The sequence below is a fragment of the Mobula hypostoma genome, chromosome 7 (assembly GCF_963921235.1).
Source record: "Mobula hypostoma chromosome 7, sMobHyp1.1, whole genome shotgun sequence".
Lineage (NCBI taxonomy): Eukaryota > Metazoa > Chordata > Chondrichthyes > Myliobatiformes > Myliobatidae > Mobula > Mobula hypostoma.
In genome coordinates this window covers 152604136-152616500 of record NC_086103.1, presented here as the reverse complement: position 1 = coordinate 152616500, position 12365 = coordinate 152604136, and the positions used below count along the sequence as shown (strand labels likewise).

The window sequence follows — 12365 nt, the reverse complement described above, 5'->3', positions numbered from 1 at the left end:
AAACCAATTACAGTCAAACAGGTGCGGCACTTCATGGGGTTTGAAAAATTCTTTCACCAGTTCATCAGTAATTTCAGTTCCATCACAGCCCCCATAAATGCACGCACCAAGAAGACCTCGGCAGGGTTCCTTTGGACAAGTGAAACAGACCAAGCATTCTCAAAACTAAATCGAAGCTTTACCACAGCCCCAGTGCTGCAACACCCAGACTCACCCTGTCCATTCATCATTGAATTAGACGCACCAGACATCGGCATTGGGACTGTGGTCTCCCAGTGCTCTTCTGTGGATAATCAGCTGCACCTCTGTGCTTTTCTTTCCTGTTGCTTGACTCCTGCTGAATATAATTACATTTTTGGAAACTGGGAACTTTTGGCTGCCAAAGAGGCCCTGGAAGCATGGCTATACTGGCTTGGATGGGGCAAAACCCAACAGTCAGATCCAGGCACAGGTGGGGACCTTCCAACTGGCTGCTTGTCCCTCCATGGTATGCCCCAAACTGTTGGAATGGAGTTACTCCTCCTCTCTGGTTGGATATCCAGGAGTTTAATGGACCGTGGAATTTACAGAGATGATTTTGGTGGCTATCTATGTCTCAGGATGTCCATGACTTTGACTCTACCTGTCCCACTTGTAACCAGAACAAGGTGTCACATCAGCATCCTGTGGGTCTGCTTTGTCTGCTGCTGGTGCCTCACCGCTCCTGGTCCCACCTCTTGGTGGATTTCATCACTTGTCTGTCCCCATCCAATGGAAACTCTACCATTCCAAAGGTTGTGGACTTATTCTCCAAGAATTGGTCCACAACCCCCAGAATGGTAGTGGCCCACTTCATTGCTCTACCTAAGCTCCTGTCAGCTCATGAGACTGCCATCTTCATGATTCATCACATATTCAGGCTGCATGGCTTCCCTCAGGACATAGTGTCTGACCACAGTTCACATCCTGCTTTTGGAAGACCTTCTGTTCTCTCTTGAGAGGTACAGCCAGCCTTTCATCTCATTTCCAACCCTAATCTAATGGCCAGACTAAGAGAGTGAATCAGGAGCTGGAGACAACCCTGTGTTGCCTTGTCTTTTCATCCTGAAGCTCCCAATTGGTTTGAGCAGAGATTTCCTACAATAACCTCCAGTCATCCTCCACTGGCATGTCCCCCCTTGAATGCTAAAAGGGATTCCAGCCTCCGCGCTTCCCTAACCAAGAGATCTCTGTGGGAGTCCCTGCTGCTGAACAGTTGGTCCAACCCTACAAGCACGTGGAGTTGGACCAATGCTTCTCTGCTGCACACTGAGTAACAACATGTCTGACAGGCTGATCGGCTCTGCTGACAGGTGAGACGTTTCAAACCAGGGCAGAAAATCTGGCTGATGTCTAGGGATCTTCCCTTGAAAGTCAAGAGCTATGTGGGACCAATTATAGTGGAGATGGCTATCAACAAGGTCTCATTTAGATTGTGCCTACCATCAATGAAGATTCACCCAGTGTTCCATGTTTCCAAGCTCAAGCTGATGACTACCTTCCCCTGGGTCTAGTCATGCCCCACTTCCCTGCTTAGGGGATGGTTCCCTGGTCTATTCTGCCTGGTGCCTCCTGGCATCTCACTGGGTGCGGGACAGGGTCCAGGTTCTCGATGACTGGGAGAGGTATGGCCCTGATGAACATCCTTGCGTTTTGGTCTATGACATCCTTGAGTAGTGTTTCATCTGGGACTTCTGGAAGGCACAGGTCTCAGGTGCCTTGGGAGCTGCACCTAGAGAGGGGGTCCCCTGTCACAACTATGGCCTGTCACGGGTTCTGTGCGCCATCGCAAGTGTGCCGTGGAATAAGTTCAGCAATCATGCTTGTGAGTATGCACATTCCAGCTAATTAGTGTTTCATTGTGGTGGTATTTAACTCCCTTCATGTTGTTAAGTCTTGACCAAAAACAGAGCAACATCGACGCCCCCTGCTTACCATTGTCCTTGCACCAGAAAAGGAGGATACAGCTTTGACTGGCGCTGTGAAGGAGCGGTATTTATGTGTATGAAGCTACTACTGCTGAGCCACTGTATTGGCACTAGCCTTAGTTTGAAAGTTCTAGTCAATGTCCCTGTTGGCCTAGCATTTATTGTTTTTCCTTTATTTCTGCACAGTTCTGATTAAAAGTCGGTGAATAGTTGACTGGCTTCACTGTCTCTTTCTCGTCCCTTGGGCCATAACTGCACATCCCTGTCAATATGGTGACATATACAGTACATAGCTGGATAATAAAAACGCAACCAACAGGAATTCTGCAGATGCTGGAAATTCAAGCAATACGCATCAAAGTTGCTGGTGAAAGCAGCAGGCCAGGCAGCATCTCTAGGAAGAGGTATAGTCGACGTTTCGGGCCGAGACCCTTCGTCAGGACTAACTGAAGGAAGAGTTAATAAGAGATTTTAAAGTTGGAGGGGGAGGGGGAGATCCAAAATGATAGGAGAAGACAGGAGGGGGAGGGATGGAGCCAAGATCTGGACAGGTGATTGGCAAAGGGGATATGAGAGGATCATGGGACAGGAGGCCCAGGGAGAAAGACAAGGGGGGGAGAACCCAGAGGATGGGCAAGGGGTATATTCAGAGGGACAGAGGGAGAAAAAGGAGAGTGAGAGAAAGAATGTGTGTATAAAAATAAATAACAGATGGGGTACGAGGGGGAGGTGGGGCATTAGCAGAAGTTAGAGAAATCGATGTTCATGCCATCAGGTTGGAGGCTACCCAGATGGAATATAAAGTGTTGTTCCTCCAACCTGAGTGTGGCTTCATCTTTACAGTAGAGGAGGCCGTGGATAGACATGTCAGAATGGGAATGGGATGTGGAATTAAAATGTGTGGCCACTGGGAGATCCTGCTTTCTCTGGCGGAGTTTCTCTAACTCTTACTTCAGTTAGTCCTGGCGAAGGGTCTCGGCCTGAAACGTCGACAGCACCTCTTCCTAGAGATGCTGCCTGGCCTGCTGCGTTCACCAGCAACTTTAATGTCTGTAGCTGGATAATAAATTTACTTTGAACTTTGAACTTTAACAACTGGAAATATCATTTTTATTAAATGAATGTACTGTATATAAGGAGTGACATATTTCATTAACCATATTATTTCAATCCATGAGCATGATATCTCCACTTTAGTTGGTCCTTGCATACTTCTGATGTTTTCTGAAGAAAGAAAATAAAATATGTCATCCTCAGATAACTCGTGATTACAGTTTGATTTAAGAAGTTTGGAACCAAGCAAATTTGACTGCAAAAATACACATTTTACTAACTGAGTGTATGGCAATCTGATTTTTTGGATCAATTGTGATATGCTTTATACTTCTGTTCATTTTCTGGAAAGAAAAAGAAAATGTGCTCTGAAGCAAAGTAATATTTTGAAATGTAGAACCAAATCTTACACCATTGAAAAAGACAACGAAATATTGAGAATAATAACAGAAAATGTTGGAAACATTCACATGTCCGGTGAGGTCTGTGGTGTGGCAACCAGTTAATATTTCAGTTCTCATGAAGGGTCGCCAAACTGTTAATTTTGTTTCTCTTTCTATGGATGCTACCTGACCTGCAGAATGATTCTAGCATTTTCTCTTTTTTTATTTCAGATTTCCAGCACCAGCACTTTTTGACATTGAGAAATTGCAAAGGATTCAGAAGAAAATAAGCTTTCAGCACCGAATCCTTATGGAATCTTGGTGTTGCTACTTCATCCAGTTCAATTTTGGCCTTCATGCCTTTGAGTTTACCAACCCCCTTCTCAAACACCTTCTCATTAGCATTAAGCAGCTGTGCCAGTCCCTGGTTAGTGCTACTGTTTGGACTGCAGTTGCCTGTTGATGACACGTTGAGAACTTTGATTGAGTGCCAGTCTAGTTGGATTTTTCTCAACCATTCACATCCAAAAAGTGCTGGCTCTCCACTTTTCAACACATATAGCTCTAACTGCTGTGTTTTGCCTTCGTATGTTACATTTACTATCAGTTTGCCTTTGGGAGACAGTTTTTCACCTGTGTAGGTCTTTAGCATCACTGAGATCTTTTCTAATGAAAGCTTAGAAAACAGTCTGTTGTAGTCAGCGTCTGAAATTATAGTCACAGCTGACCCTGTATCCAGCTCCATTTTCAGTTTTACACCAGGCACATCTATTGTTATCCATATGATTTTGCGATCTGCTTATGTAATGCTATGCAGTTCTAAGCATGGCAGCTCCCCTTTGCCAGACTCTCATTCAGTTCCACAGCCTGTCACTTTGTGCATTTATTTAGTTTTGTGTTTGAAACTTTTCTCTTTGGTTGTGCTCTTTATCTGACTTGCACATGCTTTCTATCTGATCCTGTCTGTGACACTTACTGCAAAGTTTTCCTTTCAGCCAACAGTCATTTGCATCATGAGAGGGTTTCCCACATCAATAACATTTTTGACTTTTTGCACCATTCAGGAACATTGTCCATGTTTCACATTCTAAGCTCTTTTTCTGTAGTTCTGACACATCCTTTTCTGATGTTTTCAACAATAATGTAATGGTCAATGCCCATTCTAAGGTTAGGTCTCTTTCTGACAGTAGCCTCTTTTGAATGCTTTGACTATGCATGTCATATACAGGCCTATCCTTTATTACATCAGAAAGTTCATCTCCAAAGTGTCACAGTCCTGGGAAAGTTTGTGCAGTTCAGCATTGTATTCAGTAATGATTTCATCGTTTGACTGGTTCCTTTTGTGAAATCTAAATCTCTCAGCTATTACTAGTGATGTAGGGCTCAAGTGATTTTGTAAAATTGCAATAATTTTGTTGAACTTCTTGCTTGCTAGCTTTTCAGGAGTTACTAAGTTGCATAAGAGCCTATATGTTTAGCACCCATTAAGCTAAAAAGCGAGATTTTCTTTTTCTCATCCAAGTCGTTACATTACAAAACAGTTCAACCCTCTTGATATACAATTCCCAGTTCTCATTAGCACTATCAAAGTCGTCAGCTTTCCCAACTAAGACTATTGTCATGTTACTGTCACTTTAACTTCGCTAGCTGCGCATCTCTCACTGAGTACCATGCACTATTACTCACGCATCCCATTGTTAGCGTCCATGATGGTCTTCTCCGTACTGATTCGCTCTTTCCTCTCAATGTCTCTCTCCCTTCCTCCAAATTCTGTCATCTCGTAACTGTTGGTTCAGTTGGTGATATTCGCTGACATTCAGGTTCGTACTCAATGCCAATTTGTTGTATCTGTTCAATAGCATATCAATTAAATAAAAGCATGCACATGGAGATTAGGCTAACTGGTATATTCACTTTGTAGAGAGAGAACAACAAACCAATTTGCATGGATAAGTTATCAGTCAATAAGTAGTGCTAAGGGGAGTCATTGCACTAAAAGAAATACAAAGTGTAGATCCGTACGTTACACATGGTTCAGGCAGCACCTGTGGAGGCAAAATGATGGTCAATGTTTCAGGTTGAGACTCTATACCGGGACTTCAATGCGGCATCTTGAATCAAAGTGTCACCAATCCCTTTGCCTGATTGTCTGAGCTTCTCCAGCAGTTTGTCTTTTTGTTCCAGGTTTCAATATCTTCATTGTAACATTATCAAAAGGTTGCCACGAAGGAAAGAGAAATGCAGGAACATTGGGATCATATGTCATTTGTGTTCAGCTGTATTCTCTTTTCATGCTACAGATACAGACATTGGCATGTTGTCACAACAGATCTGTGGTCAGTGATTATACGTATTGGGTGGGGGTTGCAAATGATTGGTAAAAGGGTGAGTGATTTGGTCTTTGTTTGACAGTGACTGAAGCTAGTTTGTAGGTCGGATTTTTACAACATTTCAAGTCATTAGTCAGGAAATTTGCATCACATACATTAATGACATGATCACATGTTCTGTTATCCTTGGCCAATTTCCTGATTAAATAAGCACTAATATATATTTATGCAAAAGGAGATGCAAGAAGTTCTAATTCTGACACACATTTACCATAGAACCATAGAACCATAGAAACTACTGCACAGAAACAGGCCTTTTGGCCCTTCTTGGCTGTGCCGAACCATTTTCTGCCTAGTCCCTCTGACCTGCACACGGACCATATCCCTCCATACACCTCCCATCCATGTATCTGTCCAATTTATTCTTAAATATTAAAAAATAACCCGCATTTATCACCTCGTCTGGCAGCTCATTCCATACTCCCACCACTCTCTGTGTGAAGAAGCCCCCCCAATGTTCCCTTTAAACTTTTCCCCCCTCACCCTTAACCCATGTCCTCTGGTTTTTTTCTCCCCTTGCCTCAGTGGAAAAAGCCTGCTTGCATTCACTCTATCTATACCCATCATAATTTTATATACTTCTATCAAATCTCCCCTCATTCTTCTACGCTCCAGGGAATAAAGTCCTAACCTATTCAACCTTTCTCTGTAACTGAGTTTCTCAAGGCCCGGCAACATCCTTGTAAACCTTCTCTGCACTCTTTCAACCTTATTTATATCCTTCATGTAATTTCATGACCAAAACTGAACACAATACTCCAGATTCGACCTCACCAATGCCTTATACAACCTCATCATAACATTCCAGCTCTTATACTCAATACTTTGATTAATAAAGGCCAATGTACCAAAAGCTCTCTTTACGACCCTATCTACCTGTGACGACACTTTTAGGGAATTTTGTATCTGTATTCCCAGATCCCTCTGTTCCACTGCACTCCTCAGTGCCTTACCATTAACCCTGTATGTTCTATGTTGGTTTGTCCTTCCAACGTGCAATACCTCACACTTGTCAGTATTAAACTCCATCTGCCATTTTTTTCAGCCCATTTTTCCAGCTGGTCCAAGTCCCTCTGCAGGCTCTGAAAACCTTCCCAACTGTCTTCTACACCTCCAATCTTTGTATCATCAGCAAACTTGCTGATCCAATTTACCACATTATCATCCAGATCATTGATATAGATGACAAATAACAATGGACCCAGTACTGATCCCTGTGGCACACCACTAGTCACAGGCCTCCACTCAGAGAAGCAATTCTCTACCACCACTCTCTGGCTTCTTCCATCGAGCCAATGTCTAATCCAATTTTCCACCTCTCCATGTATACCTAGCGACTGAATTTTCCTAACTAACCTCCAAAGCGGGACCTTGTCAAAGGCCTTACTGAAGTCCATGTAGACAATATCCACTGCCTTCCCTTCATCCACTTTCCTGGTAACCTCCTCAAAAAACTCCAACAGATTGGTCAAACATGACCTACCACGCACAAAGCCATGTTGACTCTCCCTAATAAGCCCCTGTCTATCCAAATGCTTGTAGATTCTGTCTCTTAGTACTCCCTCCAATAACTTACCTACTACTGACATTAAACTCACCGGCCTATAATTTCCCGGATTACTTTTCAATCCTTTTTTAAACAACGGAACAACATAAGCCACTCTCCAATCCTCCGGCACTTCACCCGTAGACAGCGACATTTTAAATATTTCTGCCAGGGCCCCCGCAATTTCAACACTAGTCTCCTTCAAGGTCCGAGGGAACACTCTGTCAGGTCCCGGGGATTTATCCACTTTAATTTTCCTCAAGACAGCAAGCACCTCCTCCTTTTCAATCTGTACAGTTTCCATGGTCTCACTACTTGATTCCCTCAATTCCATAGATTTCATGCCAGCTTCCTTAGTCAATACAGACGCAAAAAACCTATTTAAGATCTCCCCCCATTTCCTTTGGTTCCGCACAAAGCCGACCACTCTGATCTTCAAGAGGACCAATTTTATCCCTTACAATCCTTTTGCTCCTAATATACTTGTAAAAGCTCTTTTGATTATCCTTCACTTTGACTGCCAAGGCAACCTCATGTTTTCTTTTTGCCCTCCTGATTTCTTTCTTAAGTATTTTCTTGCACTTCTTATACTCCTCAAGCACTTGATTTACCCCCTGTTTCTTATACATTTCATACAACTCCCTCTTCTTCTTTATCAGAGTTGCAATATCCCTTGAGAACCAAGGTTCCTTATTCCTATTCAATTTGCCTTTAATCCTGACAGGAACATACAAACTCTGCACTCTCAAAATTTCCCCTTTGAAGGCTTCCCACTTACCGATCACATCTTTTTATACATAATGTAATCTAGACATGAAAAAGCAAATGGGCTTCGAAGGATTTTGATGATAATATAGGGACATGAGTCATATATTAACCGAGAGAAAGGGAAATATACTTTGCCAAAAAATGAATTGTCTTCTCGAATGCAGATTGCCAAGTTGAAGGTTGTTTACTGGGTGAAGCAGAGTACAAAATTCTGGTAAAAGTAAAATTCAGGACAGGCAGAATCTATGAAGAAGAAGCAGTATTTTGTTTTTGAATTATTAACCAATTGTATGAATTTGCATAGTGCTGTATATTATTTGATATTGTCCACTGATGTACTTATGCATCAAATACTGCATTTGACATATTATTCTTCTACATCAGCTATTACCCTTTATTGTGTCTTTTAGGAAATGACCAGGGTTGGCACTTTCTAATGGCGCTGGATGTTTAAGTCTTGATTAGGTTATTCAAGTTTTAATTGGCTTCGCTAGACTGATAAATCAACTTGAAATGTTTCAAATCCTATTTTCTTCTTGATATGATAAGGGAGTCACAAGGAATCGTTATAAGGAGGGAATTATGTGTTTTTGTTGCTTCCACATGTATCTTTGGTTACCAGACTACAAGCAGGGTGTGAATAGGTTAACTATATCAATGGAATTGATGTGCATTTTCAGTTATTGGATTTGCTTACATAATGACAGTGACTACACTTCAAAATTAATTGATTCAAGGTAAATTATATTTTATCTAGAGATACAACATGGTAACAGGCTATTTGTTCACAACAAGCCTGTTCTCTCCAATTAGACTCATGTGACCAATTAACCTCCATTTTTGGGATGTGGGAGGTAACCAGAGCATCTGGAGGAAACTACGTGGTCACAGGGAGAACGTACAAACTCCTTGCAGATACTGTAGCTGTGGAATTGAACCTGCTTAGGTGTTGCTATAAAAGTGTTACGCTAACCACTATACTATCAGGTCAGAGTCAGAAATAGGTTTAATATCGCTGACACATGTCGTGAAATTTGTTGCTGTGTGGTAGCTGTATAATGCAATACATAATTAAAGAAAACTATGAATTACAATAAGAAATCTATTTTTAAAAACTTAAATTAAATAAATAGTGCAAAAAGAGAGCAAAAAAAGAAAAAAAGTATTGACCTGGTGTACATGGGTCTATTGTCTATTCAGAAATCTAATAGCAGAGGGGAAGAAGCTATTTCTAAAACATTAAGAGTGTGTCTTCAGACTCCTTTATAGCCGGCTGGTGGCATAGTGGCATCAGCACTAGACTTCGGAGCAAAGGCTCCCCCCGAGTTCGAACCCAGCTGGCTACTGAGGCACGCTTTCCATCTGTGCTGGGTTGAGTGTCGAGCTAGCAATTCAACCTCGTAAAAATGAAATTGCCTGCTACAGAAACATCAACAGCATAAAGTTGTTGGCCTATGCTCTCTCGTGAGTTTAAAAGGCAATTTCCTTCCTTCAGACTCTTTTACCTCTTCCTTGATGGTAGCAATGAGAAGAAGGCATGTCCAGGGTAATGGAGGTCCTTAAAGATGGATGCTGATTTTTTGGGGCACCGCCTTTTGAAGATGTCCTTGATGCTGGGGAGGCTCGTGCCCATAATGGCGCTTGCTGAGTTCGAATAGGTCTTCAGAGATGTTGACACACAGGACTTGAAACTGCTCACCCTTTCCACTGCATATCCCTCATTAAGCACTGTTGTGTCTTCCCTTGATCTCCTCTTCCTGTAATCCACAATCAACTGATTGGTCTTACTGACATTGAGTGCAAGGTTGCTATTGCAACACCACTCAACTAGCTGATTTATCTCACTCCTGTACACCTCCTCATTAACATCTGAAATTCTGCCTGCAATAGTTCTGTTGTCGGCATATTTATAGATGGTGTTTGAGCTGAGCCTAGCTACATAGTCGAGGGTGTAGAGAGAGAAGACAGTGGGCTAGACACGCATCCTTGAGGTGTTCCACTGTTGATTGTCAGTGTGGAGAAGATGTTATTTCTGAACTGCACTGACTGTGGTCTCTTAATGAGGAAGTCAAAGGTCCAGTTGCAGAGTGAGAAACGGAGGCCCAGGTTTGGAGCTTGTTGATTAGTACTGGGGGTATGATCGTGTGGAACGCTGAGCTGTAATCAACAAAGAACAGCCTGGCGCTACTGAGCTGCATTGATTTAAAAGTCCTTTTGCAGTGTGTAGTACATTACTAATCAATCTAATATATTTTTCTCAAAAGTTTCCATTTTAGAATGGCCTTCATTATATGTACAAACAAGTAATTCATACATTTTAGCAAAGGTTCATGACAATTGATGTTTAGCAGTCTTACTTCATTAAGTTGAAACATGAACATTTAAAACTGTAGAAATACCAGATTTTTGCCTTTTTTAAGATTACCTCTGCAGTGCAATTCAGCACGAATTTCCTGATTACAGCTAGAGTGACTGTAGGAATCATTCTCAGATATGATTAAGTAAAAGCAGGCCAATCAGGCTTTGCTTGTGTTAGTAGTAACATTGCCAAGAAGCTGGGAAAGTTGAAGAACTGCCACCAGCCCACAGAAATACCCTAAGAGTCTGAAGGAAAATAAAAACAATGGAGAAAAAAATCAATCTAAATGAAAGGTATTTGAGTGTCAATGTTTGGAATGCCATGGACATGGCAGCATCAGAAATGCACACCATGTTAAATATGTGTCTGCCTTCCCCATTGAATTAGATGCCGCTCTGCACCAACATTTTTTGGTATAAGGATGTCAGCCAGTACAGTTTCAGCTTTTATGACTGTAGCCTTAGGATTTCTGTTTTTTTTATTAGATTGTGACTTGGATTCTCAAAGATGAAGAAAGCTCACTTTTGTAGCCAGAAATACCAGGAGTTAATCCTGTCTATTCATAAGTTGGATCTGTAATAATCAGATCAATAATTTTAGTTGTTTATTTATTCACTCAGGCCTCCTGTATATTATTCTTCTGAATCCATAGATACAACCATCAATCCCATTAGCTGGGCTCTCAGAAGTGGTAAGTAAAAATAATGGGGCCCATTCTAACTTTTGCTTGACAAATGGCAGCCTTGAATACTTGTGAAACTTCAAATGTATTTATTTAGCGATTTTGTGTGGAATAGGCCCTTCCGGCCCTTTGACCCCTAGCAACTACACAACCCCAATTATCCCTAACCTAATCACGGAACAATTTACAATGACCAATTAACCTACCTGGTGCGTCTTTGAACTGTGAGTTCTATCAGTAGGGTGCCCTATTTTGTGAAGAAATAGGTAGGACGCTAATTGATAGCTGCAAGTCCAGGCAGCAAAACTGGCTGGCCAGCTGAATAGTTCCATCTGTTTTATCATTGAAAAATAAACACCTTTGTTGCCACTAATTATTGGCTCAATGTAGTATGTATGATTTGATTTTCCAGGTGTTGATAATTACTGAAGCATAGCTTTCTCTACCACTTTGTGAAGCATCACTTCATTTAATATTTTGCTGTTATGAATTTTAACTTGTATGTTTTAATTAATTCTTTTGTTTAAAATTCTTGCTGGTCTTGGATTTTTTTTTACTTATTCAATGGTTATTGTTAAAAATAGTGAATTAAGCCTGGATTCACCTTTTTCCGTTTCATTGTGTTTCTGCACACATTGTAGGTCTTGCTTTCACATGCAGATGCAAGAGAATTTCTCCATTTTGCTTCATGTACAGCTGCTTCTACTATTCCGGCTGCTGTACCAGTGAGAAAAGATTACACAATACTGCACCCTGAACTTTGCGGATGAATGACTGCTCCCAGCAGTGATGTGATAATTAGAAAAACCCATTACAAATTCAGGCTTGCATGTTTCACATTGATTTATTCACACATGACAAAGCTACGCAGCCTGCAAAATAAGAAAAGAAGGATGGACTATGCTTTAATTTATTGTTCTAGGTAGCATTTAAGAGTTTATTAAATAAATATAAAATGTTTGTTAAAGTAGAATAGATTATTCATGCAAATTAGCTAATTCCAGTCCAATACACAATACATATTTTTTTTCTATTTTTGAAAGGAATATGAAAAATTGTCTCCACTGGAGAGAAGCCAAATTGTTTACATCGAAACATTTCCCATTTTTCAAAGGCCTTTGAGATTAAATTTATTTTAATCATACATCAATGAGTTAAATGTGGACCAAAGTTAAAACCTGAAAATGCTATATTCAGATAAAATATCATTAATATATTTGCTCAGATGGTTTCCCATC

The 12365-nt window shown here is 41.1% G+C and overlaps 1 protein-coding gene across 1 annotated transcript in view; it reads left to right on the top strand.

The window, feature by feature from the left end:
* LOC134349668 (E3 ubiquitin-protein ligase Midline-1-like) overlaps positions 1-11167 on the top strand; it is a 51703-nt gene extending 40536 nt beyond the window's left edge. Inside the window, exon 7 of the mRNA XM_063054325.1 lies at positions 11066-11167. Within this exon, the coding sequence (XP_062910395.1) occupies positions 11066-11144 (79 nt within the window). The 3' untranslated portion in view covers positions 11145-11167. The remainder of the gene's footprint in view (positions 1-11065) is intronic.
* The last annotated feature ends 1198 nt before the right edge of the window (positions 11168-12365 follow it).